This window comes from Wyeomyia smithii, chromosome 1 (assembly GCF_029784165.1).
Source record: "Wyeomyia smithii strain HCP4-BCI-WySm-NY-G18 chromosome 1, ASM2978416v1, whole genome shotgun sequence".
Classification (NCBI taxonomy): domain Eukaryota; kingdom Metazoa; phylum Arthropoda; class Insecta; order Diptera; family Culicidae; genus Wyeomyia; species Wyeomyia smithii.
Window position 1 is genome coordinate 24,524,554 of NC_073694.1, and position 15,300 is coordinate 24,539,853.

The window sequence follows — 15,300 nt, forward strand, 5'->3', positions numbered from 1 at the left end:
CTGGTGCGGTTTTGGAATTGAAATGATGGGGCGCCGGCCGCTGTCGTAAAATTAACACCAACAAAAAGATGCATATTTGCAAGGTTTTTTCCGCTAGCAGCAGCATAAACATCGGAAACAGAAAGTGACAACAACAATAACAACAAAGTCAGATCGATTGTATCCGTTAGTGTCGACTGTGCTTGGGAAGAGAGGTAGTGATTGGCTGCGCGGTGTGATTTAGACAAACGATATTAATTACCAATTTTTCAATAGTGTATCTCAAACAATAGTTTGTTTTTGTTACATAAATTTAACCGTAAAAGAATTTCTGATCGATTGATGCCAAAACCTCGAAAACCTGATTATAGATGACTGCAAAATAAGCGCTCAAAACCTGACTACTTTTCTCTGGTTTTCCCTGGTTGAATTACTAGATTTTCAAATTCAGGGGCCTAACTTCGATATAGACGTTAGTCAACGTCAAAAACTTTCGAATTTTCAATTGGTGAATTCTTGCCGAGCCTCCGGAACGATTGGAATCGTCAACAGTCAGGTCCGGGCGGAGCACATCCTGCGTCAAAACTATGAACGGTTGACAATCGTTCCGGCCATTCCTGGTTCTGTCTTGTTGGTAATGTTGTCTCTGAGCAAGTTTTTTTGTTGGTATTTAAAAATAAATTTTATTTGTTATATGCGCTGTGTTTTCTATTTACTTTAAATTCACGTAAATTCCATCTGAATAACACGTAAAAAGTACGTGAAAATTATGTGGGGTTCAAACGTCCTATTTATGGTTTCACCTGAATATCACGTAAAAAAGTACGTGAAAATCAGGTTATAGTTACCTGACCAACACGTAGACGATTGACACTGAAGTTGACACTAACACACTAACACATGGTCGGCTTTCAATAAATCGGCAAAAGTTACGTGAAAAGAAGGTGGATGAGTATCAGTCACTTTTCCCGGTAAATTTTACGTGCATTTTTTTCAAGGTGTACGATGACAGTTCGGAAAGTTTGATGCTTCTAAACAGTTAAGTTCTACTTGTTTGTTGTGTTAGGTTCACAGTGAATAACAAAATGAATATTTCCCCAATAAACGAGCAGTCTAATGGTTGCGAAGATGAAAGTTTTATTAAAGTCGAAGAGACACGGTAAGTAATTGAAGGAGCCATAAGTAGTGAAATAAATTATAGAAAAACATCTTGTAGCTTAAGTGAGCCGATCGATCAACCGGATAACATCCATGATACCCCATCGGCTGACAAGAACAAATCGCAGAAGTCTTTCGAGTGTAATCAATGTGGAAAGAAGCTTAGCCGTCGGAATTCACTTTTGCTGCACAAGCTAATGCATTCAGATAATGGATCCTTCAGCTGCGAAATCTGCGACAAAAGGTTCAGGGAAAAGGAGGTTTTGAGGAGACACCTAACAAGGCACAAAAGGAATTTTAAATGTGATGTCTGCGGAAAAGGGTTTCCCTTTAAGCATAGACTATCGATGCACGCGTTGTCTCACTCGAACGATCCGGCCATACGAAAGTTCAAATGTGAGATTTGTGACAAAGCGTTCAAGATTCGCAGCAATCTGAACCGGCACCGGCGCGCATCGCACATCGATGTTAAAAGGCCTTTCGAATGTAACGTGTGCGGGAATTATTATGTCGATCAGAGAGTCCTGAGCCGGCACAAGTTGAGTCATTCCAACGAGCGATCTTTCAAGTGCGAATTCTGTGACAAAACGTTCAACGATGAGTGGTCCCTGATGCGGCACCAGAATACTCACCCTAAAAGGATAAAACCTTTCGCGTGTGACGAGTGTCCGAAAGCATTCGTTTGCTATAAATCGCTGAGCAAACACAAGTCCGTTCATTCTGATGGACAAGCTAACAAATGCAAAATCTGTCAGAAAAATTACCCGGTAAGTTACCTCAAGATTCACATGCGAGTGCATACTGGCAATCAGCGCTATAAATGCGAAGTATGTGGAAAAATTCTTTCGTCTAAAAATAACCTCGAGATGCACATGAAAATTCATCGTGGCGAAAAGCCTTACAAATGCGAGATTTGCGGCATAAGTTACTCCAGCAACTTTTACCTGAAGGCACATCTATGGTCGCACACAGAGGAGGAACTAATCGGTTGTGACATTTGTGGTAAACGATTTACAATGAAAAGAAGTCTGCAATATCACATGACAGTGCATACGAATGATCGCCCCCACAAGTGTGGCACCTGTGGGAAAGGATTTTGCGTACTTTGTCTAAACTAGCTGTAAGGTTTTTTCTCCTGTTTGAGTTATCCTCATACCAAGCGATTTCGCGGTAAAAAAAACTTTCTGCATTAGTCCATCTGTTGTGAAAAGAAATTTATCTTGAGAATAAAGCTACACCTATTTCAGATCAGATGCTATTTATGCTATTAAAAGACAGCAAGGTCTTCAAAATATCCGTTTCAGCCATTCCAAAGTCCGAGTTCTTCCAAATTACGTATAGTGTTTTTTTTTTCCAAATATTGCCTCGTTTATTTGTATTTACCTGGAGGGTTCTTTTTCTAAAATGATTTTCCAGTCGAGAATTATTAAATATTAAAGATTTCTCGCAAAAATGATTCTTGTGACAGTTGAAGATCCTCTGCCCTTAGTCAGGCTCACGACGAAGAAGGAACTGGATGCCTGAAAAAGTCAAATTTAGCTCCATCTCTCTAATTTATTGATCTTTTTTGTATGAGTCACCAAAGAAAAAAATCTCAAATTTTCAAACTCCTGTCTTAGATACCACACTGTAGATAGGTGTAGGTAATCAAATTTATATCAAAATGTGTATGTAGCATTGTAGACATGTATCTCTCTTTTACTTAGTTCCTAGTAAATACAAATTCCCACAGCAATAGCAATTTAGCAGACATGTTGTCCCTGTGCTCAGGTATTGACTTTCTTGAGGAATCCCAAAAATAATGCCAGCAGTTTAACCACCCCCGGAAGGGTGGAATAACAAAAAGCGCACGGTCGCCATGTGGCAACCGCATAAACAAGCCCTATTCGGTACCGCCTGCAAGCAGAGATTGCTCCAGATATCATTCCTGTGCTGTCTGTTGGTCGAAGCTAGTCGTGTAATAATACTCTTCTATCCAACCGGATAACTTAGCGTTTGACACTAATTTGGTGTATCGGATCGGTGTCATCATGGCGTTAGCAGATAGTAGGCATTGACTTGGAGACTTTGGTGTAAAAGTGTCTACTGCGTGACGACGGGCGTTCAAATGTGATTCGTTGCGAAATTAAGTGGGGTTTAAGTGTTGAATGATTTTGCAAGAAGTTGGGCGGTTTATCAAGTGCCCGTGGTATACGCAAACCAATCCGTTCGTATAGAGGATAACAGCCAGAAAGACAAGCTATGCTCTCACCAGCCAGTTTGGATGAGATCAAGGAACGAATCAGCAAAAATCAAGAAAGTAAGTGGCTAGTCTCTCGAAATAGCTTGTATAATGATATACACTATAACTAGCATCGCATACATTATGCTTCATTAGGGTGGTTCATTTATTCGACATAGGGTGGTTCATAATTTTGTGTATGTGAGTGTTCCTACACCGCTGAAACAGTTCCTACACTTGCAAAATATGACAAAAACAATATCGATAACGAATTCTCTCAAGTAATCTAGTCGATCGAGACCACTATTAGCTCCTGCGTTTGACATGAATTCTCATCGAGAAAATCCTCTAACTCAGCGTCTTCGAAGGTGTTTGGACTTCTTTCACGCGGATAGTCGTCATCATTTAAAAAACCATCTATAAAGCAAGGGAGCAGCATTTTCGTAAACTTTTTTCAACTTTCGCTGCGCTATAGTCACCGTTTTCTTCAAGCGGAAAGATAAAAGTAACACTTTCCGCAAATAACGATTATTTGGCACAAAATCCGCGTTTTTACACAACTAAAAGTATATAACGCCACAATAAAATCACTACCGTGTCGGAGCTGTTTGTTCACCATATCTCAGCCCTCACCTTAGATCATTACATTTCAGATGTGTGGTAGGCGACTAGCACTTCTACTGGCATAAATTCAAAAAAAAATATACGCATTATATAAGCAATGTATTTTGACACTTTTTCAACACTTTCTTTCCTATTTTACACTTCATTGGCATTATTCTACATACATATTTTCACATTTGATCTTTTCCATCAATTTTGCATGTATTTTCGATACTTTTCAACACTTTTCGGACAACATTTTAATACATTTTTAACAACATCAATTTTACAATTTTTATGACACCGTTTTGCCGTTTTTGGTAATTTTTGGATCATTTATTTTTCTTATTTTTTATACTTCTTGACAACACTTCTGGTACTTCTCCATAGTTGGACGCGTTTTAGATACACTTTGATGTCACAGTTTGTTAATTTTTCGATACTTTTAAAATACACTTTTGAATATATTCAGACAAGTAATAAATTCGAATTAAATACTACAAGGTATACAGCCCTAGGAGTTGTATGAAATGGTGACGTAGGACAAATATAAATGTTGATTTTAACTCTTGTTTAATATTTTTCACTACGCCTGTTATGCACCGTGTATCTCACACAGATATAAGGGTTCCACTTGCTATCGTGTTAAGAACAAGAATGAAGTTGATTTTTCTACACGCGGTCTTTTATATCGAGTTGAGCGTAGTTTTTTGCGTTGTAGGCGTGGCCACACAGTCTCGAGAAAGCTAAACGAAACAAAACACATTGTTGAGTCAGAATATGTAGGTAGTGGAATTTATTCCGTCCATGTTATTGTTATCTGTGCTCGGGAAGCGAGGCAATAGCGAGGGAAATGTATGGGAAAGCTTAACCTTGGAACTTTTCACCTATTTTCACTACTAAGCAGTAAAGCAACATTGTTAAACATTATATCAAACAATTGTCACACATTTTATCTATCCACCGACACATAAATGACTAAGATGCAGTCAGCCGTTCGCTTGCTATTGTCGTTTGAAATCGGACGCAACATTTGTCAGTTTTATTTTCAAATTTATAAAATGTCATCTAGAATAGAAAACAGAGACGTAGTCCTACGTCAAAAAAGCACCATTGGTGTTGTCACAATAGTGACACCGGGAATTTTTTTTTTTTTATTTTCTGGTCACTTCGAATTGTCATTTGCATATGACGCCGGATATTGATGCATCAAACTACGACCTCATTACTGTTATTAGGACTTTTTGTTCAGTGAGAAGTTTCGTAATTACGCCAATCGTTATTTAATCTCGTTTGACTAAGATTTGGAAGGATATGTTTTCTATTAATTAATTCACTCAATTCGATAAAGTTACCAAAAAAAATATTTAACTATGCGCAAATCTTAAATTGAGTTCAAAGTATATGGAAGTAATTTATTTTTTACTCAATGCACGAAACCATTTGAAAAGAGTGCATTGTTACTAGTATACAAGCTATGATCCCGGATTATTCGGTATGTTTATGAATTAAAAAAAGCTACATGTTGCTGATCTGAAGGCCCAAACTGAACTGAGGTCAGGGCCGGCGTCACGTTATTTTTACGAGTGGGTATTAAGGAATAGGGAAAGTTCATGGGTAACCGAGAAACGACCTACTGATACCTGAACATAATTTTGAGAAAAATTGACATTGCATCAACAATGGAATGTTTAAGAGGAATTAGATTTTCGTATTTCGTTCAGTAGTAATGTTTGCATTAAAAAATTAACTTTTTTCGGATGGTTATATAAAAAACCAAGACAGATAATTGATTTTAATGAGTTTCCCATGAAAGGTAATTATATAATCAAATTTATTATATCAATTTTCGCAACAAAATTGTTGGAGTAGGTCTTACGCTTCTGGTTTGCCCAAAGGCTCTGGATAGGACGCAGCTGAGGGACGCTGGGTTGGTTGGCGACCTGGGTACCACATCGATTTTCAGCCACTTCATCTCCTCACACGATTGCTTCGGGTAGCCGGCCGACACCAGATCAGGCCAGAGCACCGCGTCTACGCTCCTATAGTATGTCTTGATGAACGACGCAATTTCCGGCAGGCACTTTGTACTAATAGTTTTCCCGTTCACGGCCAATACGAAGCTCCTCGCTTATTGTCTGCCACAGCAGCACCTTCTGTGGGAACTTGGTGTGTGAAATGAAATTCACCTCAGAGCTCACTTCCTTCGTGAAGGAAGTAAAAAAACGAAGTGCCCTGCCAGTCGTTGCCATCCAGGGTGAGATAGGTCTCGGCGTCGACCACCAGAATCACGTCGCGATTCGCCAGACAAATCGACTTGACCATCTTATTCAGCCGCTGCCACTGCGTCATTGCCTGCAGCTCCGAGGCCAATGGAAGAAACTGCCGCTTTTTGACATGTATGTCCATGTTTGTCAGATACTTTTACGCTGTTTGGCCGGTTGCACCGACCTTCCGATCAAGGGTACGCTGTGATGTAGCCACTTTTCCCTCGGTATTCCTCTTCAGTATTCTTCGCAGCTTCTTGTCGTTCAGGGTCGTCGATTGTCCGATGCTTTGATAGTAGTCCAACAGTACCAAGATAGATACCGGAACAAGCGTAACCGACACCCTTTTCCGTACGATGTCCGTTTTTTTCGGCATTACGGTTAAAGTTCGAGTTATTTTTTTTCTGCCGACTCATGGGTTACTATGATTGATGCTGCATGGGTAGTTTTTTCAGTGCATCTAAAGGTAAACCCATGAAAAATCAGCATTTTTTAAGCATTTTTTTTAAGGCAAACGTTGGGGCTCACCAATTTTGTCTTCTCGAAAAAAGTCTCCATGTCAAATTTAGGCCTAACCGGTCTCAAAATAAGATTTCACTTACAGTCGTGAAAGTCTCACCTTTTTGACCAACGAAAAAATGCACAAGAGTAGTTCTTGAAGTTTCCGAAATCGACTTTTGTGATAGCAAATCTCTTAAAAAGGTATGAGATGTCGGGATCTGATGTAATTTCATGAAAAATTGTTAAAAAAATTAACTTCAAGGGACATGGAAACTTTCGCGTTGGGAAACTCGAACTACACCAGAACACAAAAGAGACACTCTCAGCTCGAATATTTAGGCCGCTTTTAGGCTCTACTTCCCGAAATCCGATTGAGCTCAAATTTGGCATGGAAATTTTTACTAAAAAAAACTTTAAAACTCTATCGTAAATGAAATTCGAGAAGTCGATATTCATTGGAACCCAAATAAACTATCAAAAAATGGTGAAACCAAAAATTATTCAGGTTGGTGCAAAATAAAAAATATATCAAATCTAAGACTAAAAAATTGCCAACAACCGCTAACTATATTATTTTTTATCTAGGAGCCAACATTCAAAGACATTTGATCGTTTAGCAAAAAGTCGTTTATGGAGGAAAAGAATTTGAGGTTGAGAAGGTCTTTTATAGAAGCATTCAAAAGGTATGATTGAAAATTGTAACCATTACATATGTTCACGTGGATTTCAGAATAGACGCGTTTTTTTCATGCAAATATTTGTTATTTAATATTGTTTTCCATTTTGCGGCTACTGCTTTGAAAAGCAGGATATGAATATAGAATCGCCACGTAATTGAGCCGATTCTAAACAATAGCAGATTTTAAGTAGTTTTTAATTCGGCACGGATCAGAAAAATACTTATTTCGTCACAACAAGCCTGGTATTGATTAATCAGAGAAGGCAAACAAATTCGAGAACAAGTAAAAAAATAATCCTTTTCTCTGAGAAACATTACAACTGTACATAAATCTAAAGATTTATAACCTCTCGCTCAACGATATGCATAAAAAAAGTTATCGCTCGCAACATTAGTTTTTTTGCGAATTTCGGAATATTTTCTGTGTTTTTTACAGACATGGATCATGAGTTGTATAAACATCTTTCCTCCTCGTATCAAAACACAATCTCTTCGAAGCAACATTAATCCATAGCGAACTTAACATCCAAAGGAATGCTGTCTCCAGTGTATAAGTGATAAATAGATTGAATTAGACACGGTGATTTTTTTCAAGAATTTTTGTATGTGTTTCTCAAAACCCTGAGGGGGGCAATTGAATGCTAGGTTTTTTTTTCAGGGGGTAGTTGAAGTTTTGTGACCAAATGCTACGAGGGGGGAGAGGGGGTGGTTTAAAAATCATGAAAAAAATGCTACGTCAGCTGCGTCTCATCGCGAAATTTTGAACAAACCAGAAGCGTAAGATCTACTCCAACAATTTTGTCGCGGAATTCTTCTTTGGGTTTGGATTTTTTCAAGTTATTGCCACTGTTGTCTTTTTACGTATATTTGTATGTATTATACCTTATTCACTACAAACTGTGTCGTGCTTAGTTAACGCGACTTTTGCAACAACAAAAAAGTTCGCTTTGGTTTGGCAACGATAACACTATCAAGATGTCACGCCCCGAAGAAAATCCTGAAAGTTGTTTGCAGATGCAATTTGCCGTCCCGTAGTTTAAAAACTGTGAAGTTTATAAAGTGCCTGAATTTGTTGCTGCCTACTAGCCTCATTCGAAGGGAAATAATTATTCACATACATACATACCAATTATTTATAGTTTCTTTCATTTTGTTTAAAAAAAAAACGATGTTTTCCACAAGTTCTAGCCTTATTTTCCGCGACTGACTTTTTGCGACTGTGGTGAAAACAACAACAAATTATCAGCTGATGAGAGTCTACCGACATTTATTCGAAAAATTAAGAGTTCAGCTCATTAGTGCAGGGGTTTCGGACAAAACGCATATAGAGAAATGTTTTTTTTTTTTTTTTATTCTCGCTTATTTTCCGTCACTGTTGTGGCCAATCACCGACGCCCAGGGAGGCGACTCCACACCCAGGATCCTAACTCACGACCCGTTTATTAACGGAACGGCGCCAACGGCTTTACTTCGGCATGCGATGGAAGGCGTGATCCCAGAGATTTTTCGCCTCAGAAAATCTCCCGGTGTCGGCTAGGATTGAATCTAGACCAGTTGGGTTGGTTGTGAGTGGATCACGCCACCTCACAACCATCGACACCTATGTCGGCGGTGGGATTCGAACCCAGGCGTCGAGCGTGGTTGGCGGAGACGTTACCAACCACACTAGGCCCCCGCTCATAGAGAAATGTTGTTCACGTCCATTAAACTTCAATTTGACTATCAAAAGTTATTGACATACGATAAAAAGCAATACAAATAGCAGACTGGCCCATAATACTGGTTGACTGTATTTCAAATCAAAAAGGTTATCGAATATCGCAAGTGTGATGTCAAAATTTTCTTCGGCAGCATAAAATATCTGAATAAGTTCGAGTAAAAATGCATCAAACGTTGAAAACCCGTCTGTTTTTTCAGATTGTTCCCAGTGGAACTTCCCACTGTGCACCGATCCCGTCGATAATCGATTCATTTTCCCCGAGCGCAGAATAGAAAATTGGAAAACATCCTTCCTTCCAACGTTCCTTCTCAGCTGTGCTATTTGCAAACATATTGCAATCCTGACTACGCCAGTCCAATCGTCGTTAGTGTGAGAAGAATGGAGGGAGAAGTAGTTTTTACCGAATGACAAAACTTTAGAACTTCAGTCCCCTCTCGCTTGGTGTTGTCCCAAGTGCTTAACGGCCACATGGCTTCCATTGATCCAACAATCGTCGGTGGTTCGGGGAGGAATATAATACAAACGGGAAAAAACAGGGAACGCAGCTACGGAAACATGCCTAGGTTATGTTATCTTCGCGACTGAAGTAGTCATGATGTGATGGTATTTACATGACTATTTGGCAGAACGCAATAAAGGTCAGACAAAATAGGGAAATTACTTTTTACCTTGCAAGCGCAGTAAAGCCAAACAAAGCAGCCTACTTTTCGCAGGCTGTCAAATCGCAAGCTGGTTGACGTTCCGTTGCGCTGGAAACTACCATGAATCGGGTTAAGGGGTCATAAATATTTTCGTTTTTTTCACTGGGATAACAATGCGGGTTGCCCATGGGGAAGGTTTTATTTATAAAATCTCAAATTGCGCTTCTCTTTCCCACAGGATTATTTTCGTGAGTGGGTGTGCTGTGTTTGAGTTGTGTACGAGAGTCATGTGGAGGGAGCAAGGAGCATTTTGTTGAACCGGGTTGCGGATCAGTTGTGTGACATGGGTAAGAGGGTCAAGGCGGTTTTGGAAATTTCTGGATGCAAAAAGGGAAGAGGTTTTTTTTAATCAATTGAGTTTAAATGTTTGCAATCAAAACGCCAACTCACTGCGACTTTTAAAGCATCCATTGAGTCAGAAACTTGTATAATTAGATTGGCCATTCAATAAACCATGCTTCTTTCGTTCTAGAAATCCACGTGCTGCAGGCAATCAACAACGTTCTCAAGGAGCGCCATGAGATCGAGTCAAACTACAAAAATTTAGCTCTGAAATTTCGAGACATGCAGGAAGAGGAGGCCCACCGGAGGGCGAAGGTTCGTAACTAAGAAAAAACTTCGTCTTCCACTAACTGATGTTTGTTACAGTTTGATGAAGCCCGTAAAAAGCAGCTGGCGGAGCTGCAAGCCAAGGGCGAGGCCCTCTGCCGGGAGAAGGCTAAACTGCAGCACCAAATCGAACATGTGACGTGGCATCTGGAGGGATGTCGTCGACAGAGACCCTGTCTGGCTCGGCTGCCGGAGAATTGTCCCCTCAAGGGGGAGGGAGCCCCAAGCTGTCTACCCCATTCGCCTGAGAAATTGAAAATCATGGTTAATACTGTTGCAGTTTGTGGAAAGAAAGTCTAACGCTTCTGTATTCTAGGCAAACATGAAAACCACGGCAGACCACTTGGTGCGAGGCATTATGGATCTGCGGAAGAAGATCCACATCGTTCAGGATAAATTGGAGATGGAGGTTGCGGTAAGACACGGCAGGTTAATCATCAAAGCCGAACTAATGTTAATCTTTCTTCGCCAGCGCAAGAAGGACATGGAGAAGAAGTTGGCCGAATTGCGGAAGCAAATCTGCCAGCACAACAAGTGCATGCAGCAGCAACCGAGTCACGTGCGGGAGCACGCTCATCATCATGCCCATCATCATCATCATCACCATCACCAACAACAGGGTGGCGGACAGGCAGGCGGAGGAGGAGGAGGAATCACTTCGCTCCCGCCGATCAAAAATTGTGTGGCAGCGAAATAGCATCGAGCAGCCTCGGAAAGTGTGAAGGGACATGGAACTGGAAGTCGACGACATCCTCGTGGCAAGACCGGTGGCCAGTGTCCCCACGGGAATTACGTCAAACTTCCGAGGCCCTGTCCTGCCGGTGGCTCACCATAAATCGCTTGTTCGCTTTGGTGGCCGATTTTTGTTGCGATTGCCGTTGAAAAAGTTTTCGGTTCTGCTGCTATAGATTCTATTTCAACGTTGTGTTCTGCATCAAATGCAAATAGTTTAAACGCTGGAAGTTTATTTGATTATATATTCTAGTATTCGGCTTGAAACCGTAGAACACCGGAGCTACTGTTAATTAATGCTGAGTAATAGTTTATGTCATGTGTCGCAGTGATTATTGGGAGCATGAACGTTTAATCCGTAAATAAGATAACACTATCGAGTAGTTCCGAGTAGTTCCGAGTATGATCGAGTACTCGGGATAAACACCGATAAAATTGCAGTAACTGTATAAAAATAGTGCAAGTAACAATTGATTTAGTCATAGCATTTACTATTGATCATCTCGCAAACGTTTTGTTTAACCATCATCCATGTTTATCTTCCATCAATTACGAATAAACGATTAAATACGCTTAATATAATGTTGCAATTTTTATAATAAATTTAGAGAAAAAACTGTGAAAATAACCAGGAAATTTTCAGTTTTCGTGAATACCAGTTTTGCTTTTGTGATTGAGTCACTTTTAGTTATTCTAACATTAACTTTAGTCATTTTATTAGTTTTTGTTGACGCTCTACTGTTTAATTCCCTTTCGATACGTGGCATAAGCATTAATTTCGAAATCTGCGTTAAAACATCGTTTGTAGAAAGTTTTCAATGCTGTCTTAGAAAAAAAATTCATGATCAGCGCAAATTTAATCGAGAAAGCATGTGATTGAAAATATGTTTTACTTCTAGATTTCAACTGAACCACGTTTTGCTAGGCGTTGTGTTATGATGAATTTAAATATGTTACAGGACAGCAAAAGTTACAGCATTTTAGTACAAATCACCCAGTTTTAGTACACTCTCACCTCTCACGCAGTGGTGAAATTAAGCGCAGAATCTGACAGTTCTCACAACAGTATCAGTATCAGTAGCAGTAGCAGTCAAAACAAAAGTGCCGAAGTCTGGTTCGCATCATAATACATAATCTGTAATTCTTCTACACTAGGGCTCTTAAATGATGCAATTAGTCATCTAACGAAATGCGCTCTCCAGAAGGGCCGTGCTTAGTTTGTTGTGATTAATCGCGAATAATCAGTGCGCCAGTGATACAGTGTCGCAGCAAAGTGATTCGTTTTCTTCCTTATTTTCCACCCCCATTCGAATTACGTTTTTAGTAGTTTTTTACCTTTAAGTAACAATTAAAATGTCTCAGCTTTACTTGCTACCGATTTCGGTGTTTCTACTGTTTAACTTCACCTTCATCGGAACGTAAGTATTTGCTGCCGCACAAAGCGCTTTCGCGTGAGTCATTCGCTTTCGAAAAAAAAAAATAACTTCGTTCTCCGTAATTGTTTAGCTATATAGCGGCTGTTCTACAAGGCCATGTGGTACCCACGGTGCCGTACATTTCGGACGCCGCTACCTATTCCCCGGAAAGTTGCGTCTTCGGGCAGCTGATAAGCATTGGCTGTGTTCTGCGTGAGTACCTAAACAAGAATCTTAACTGGAGAGAGACTAATTCGAGAAGGGGATTTTTCTGTTTTTGTTTCTCGCAGTGGGAATCACCATCTACGTTCGCTTCCGACAGATTCAGGAAATCGCGCTACGACATGCCGACGTTCAACGGGTTGTTGAACGTCTGAATGCCAGAGCCTTTTGGGTCGGAATGGGGTCCTGTTTGGGTGTCAGTATGGTGGGAAACTTTCAGGAGACTAATGTACGAATAGTGCATTACATTGGAGCGTTTTTAGCCTTCGGTTTGGGTACGGTTTACTACTGGATGCAAGTGAGTGTCATTTGATTATCTGCTTTTAAACGATTTATATGTTTTTTCTTTATCATATTCTAGGCTTATGTTAGCTATCACCTCCAACCGTACATCGGATCGATGGTGAAGGCTCATATCCGGCTTGCCATTGCGGTGCTGTGCACCATCTTTTTCATCATCGTTTCCGTCACCGGAATCATTTCACATATCCTATTTGATGGAACTGATCCACGCAAGTGGTACCCCTCGGATGGAGGATGGGAATACCACGTGGCCAGCTCTATCTCGGAGTGGATCGTTGCAACCGCTTTCTGTTTCTACATTCTAACCTTCACTGATGAGTTCCGAGTGATGCAACTCGAGCATCCTCCGGTAGGTTTGCCGATTTTTTCCTTTTTGAGCAAATTTATTAACAACAAACATTCCAGCTCATTTTCATTGAAGTTGAGGGTAGCCAGTATTACGAACCGGTGATCAACGAGCCAATCAGTACCGTCTCGTGATGTGATTCCCCAGACCACCAGCCAAACTCATCGCGACCTATATCACCAGCACTTACCAAGCTTCCCCACTGCAGGCTTCCATCACCACCGACCACCTACAACGTCCGTAAAATACAACGATCGCTTAGTCTGCCAAATCTTAACCTACAGCACCGGCCACGGCCGAGCCAACCTGCGGTACTATGTGACGGTTTGAACTGCATCATCAATATCAGAAACTCCTTCCACAGCCGGGGAATCGAAACTTCCAACAGTGGACTACTCGATGACCAGCAAGAACTACTAGACGACTTTGACCCGCTTGATTTGTGCTCTTCCGAGCTGGAACTGTACGAGTTGGTTCGCGACAAGCTGGACCCCCGGAAGATCGCTTCGCTCTCGATGTCGCTGATGCTGGTCGCCATCTTGGAGGCCCTGCACACGTTGACCGTCTTCTTCAGCGACAACTTCAATCGGCATAGTTATCTGTAGAGCCTCCTACCTCTTTTCTTTCTCTCAATTTCCTTAATTCATTAATTTGTCGTTGACGATATTTAGTTTTTAAACAAGACTGGGATAACCTAGAGTGTAATTGTGTTGAAAAAATGAATAAATAAATAAATGAGTACATATTTACGCGGTTGTAGCTAGTAGTTGATATAAGCTCTGTTGTTTTGGAACATGTTGGTTTACTTACAGAACATATTGGTCACTCTGCAAGCATCTTGGAAGACACCACGATCATCGAGAACAAGACAGCGGTAGAAAATCTGCAGATCATGTCGTCAGGGACAAGATCCAAGATCTTTGAGCAAGGCATGTATCGTATAGCGTTCGAAACGCAGTGAAGTAAGAATTGAACTTAAGTGATCGCTAGGATCCACGAAACCACTTCGGTAGTAAGTACGATGGTTTATGTAAAACGTATCTAAAAACTGAGGACCAGTATTGATCCTCCACAGCTACCCGAACTCAATGAGACGTCATCACTCGTTAACGACAATAGAGGAGATATCGGGGAGTTATTGAATTGCAAACATGGATTCTGGCAGATAAACATAACCGAAAAAACGAGATACCTTACTTTTGACCCTTCCTGGGGTAAATATATCTGTAGTCGTCTTCAGTTTGGCATCAGCGCTGGAAGTCTTCCAGAAAGTAATGCAAAACACACTAGAAGGACTGCAAGTAGTCCGTGAATGATGACCTTGTCCATGCGGAGGACTCAATGAAATTGGAAAAACAGACCAGTCAAGTGATACGCCGAATTCCTGCAGCGGGTTGAAGCTAAATAAGGAGAAGCATACATTTACCCGATATCAAGGAATGGACTAAAAGCAGATCCAGAAGAGATGGAAGCAATTGGAAACCTTCGGGCATCAGCGAATCGTGTTCAGCTTCAAAGAGCTCTGGGGATGATTATGTACATCGGGAAGTTTATCTTCAATCTGTCACTTTACCCCTTCACCAACTGTTCTAGTGTTGGGAAGTAAACCCAGCAATTTTGTTGATGTACAGTAGTGAACCTGTATATTAGAGAAATGACAAGGCACTTACCGTTAAGGAAACTGTCAACATCAAAACGGGCGAGCTGTATAATTTTGCATTGCCTTAACGGTGAGTGGCTCTGAGTCTCTCTGGTGTATAGAGCCCCTAATTTACAGCTTAATAAGCTATTTTTCAGTGGATTTCAGCTGAACTACAGCTTAACAAGCCGTTATTCATCAAAAT

General features: G+C 40.6%; 3 protein-coding genes across 4 annotated transcripts; all 3 read left to right on the forward strand.

The window, feature by feature from the left end:
- The first annotated feature begins 980 nt into the window (after positions 1-980).
- Positions 981-2,388, forward strand: LOC129717918 (zinc finger protein OZF-like). Its single transcript, XM_055668205.1, has 2 exons — positions 981-1,138; positions 1,196-2,388. The coding sequence occupies exons 1-2, from the start codon at positions 1,065-1,067 to the stop codon at positions 2,253-2,255; spliced, it is 1,134 nt and encodes a 377-aa protein (XP_055524180.1). The 5' UTR covers positions 981-1,064; the 3' UTR covers positions 2,256-2,388.
- A 124-nt stretch (positions 2,389-2,512) lies between these two features.
- On the forward strand, positions 2,513-11,689 carry LOC129717924 (ERC protein 2-like). Of its 2 annotated transcripts, none has more exons than XM_055668211.1 (5): positions 2,513-3,436; positions 10,302-10,426; positions 10,478-10,702; positions 10,755-10,853; positions 10,911-11,689. In XM_055668211.1, exons 1-5 carry the CDS (start codon positions 3,379-3,381, stop codon positions 11,133-11,135), a joined length of 732 nt encoding a protein of 243 aa, XP_055524186.1. In that variant the 5' UTR covers positions 2,513-3,378; the 3' UTR covers positions 11,136-11,689. The 2 variants fall into 2 exon arrangements, with proteins under 2 accessions (XP_055524186.1, XP_055524187.1); XM_055668212.1 differs by lacking the exon at positions 2,513-3,436 and adding an exon at positions 9,214-10,116.
- A 541-nt stretch (positions 11,690-12,230) lies between these two features.
- LOC129717926 (DNA damage-regulated autophagy modulator protein 1) lies at positions 12,231-14,205 on the forward strand. The gene is made up of 5 exons (XM_055668214.1): positions 12,231-12,588; positions 12,677-12,798; positions 12,876-13,105; positions 13,169-13,459; positions 13,516-14,205. Exons 1-5 carry the CDS (start codon positions 12,524-12,526, stop codon positions 13,588-13,590), a joined length of 783 nt encoding a protein of 260 aa, XP_055524189.1. The 5' UTR covers positions 12,231-12,523; the 3' UTR covers positions 13,591-14,205.
- Positions 14,206-15,300: the final 1,095 nt, after the last annotated feature.

Excerpts from the sequence above, each read along its gene's own strand:
- LOC129717918 (XM_055668205.1), top strand. The coding sequence starts at position 1,065 with ATGAATATTTCCCCAATAAACGAGCAGTCTAATGGTTGCGAAGATGAA. Across the intron at positions 1,139-1,195 it reads ATTAAAGTCGAAGAGACACG|CTTAAGTGAGCCGATCGATC; the intron begins GTAAGTAATTGA and ends AACATCTTGTAG.
- LOC129717924 (XM_055668211.1), top strand. The coding sequence starts at position 3,379 with ATGCTCTCACCAGCCAGTTTGGATGAGATCAAGGAACGAATCAGCAAA. Across the intron at positions 10,427-10,477 it reads AGGCCCACCGGAGGGCGAAG|TTTGATGAAGCCCGTAAAAA; the intron begins GTTCGTAACTAA and ends TGTTTGTTACAG. Across the intron at positions 10,703-10,754 it reads CTGAGAAATTGAAAATCATG|GCAAACATGAAAACCACGGC; the intron begins GTTAATACTGTT and ends TCTGTATTCTAG.
- LOC129717926 (XM_055668214.1), top strand. The coding sequence starts at position 12,524 with ATGTCTCAGCTTTACTTGCTACCGATTTCGGTGTTTCTACTGTTTAAC. Across the intron at positions 13,106-13,168 it reads CGGTTTACTACTGGATGCAA|GCTTATGTTAGCTATCACCT; the intron begins GTGAGTGTCATT and ends ATCATATTCTAG. Across the intron at positions 13,460-13,515 it reads TGCAACTCGAGCATCCTCCG|CTCATTTTCATTGAAGTTGA; the intron begins GTAGGTTTGCCG and ends CAAACATTCCAG.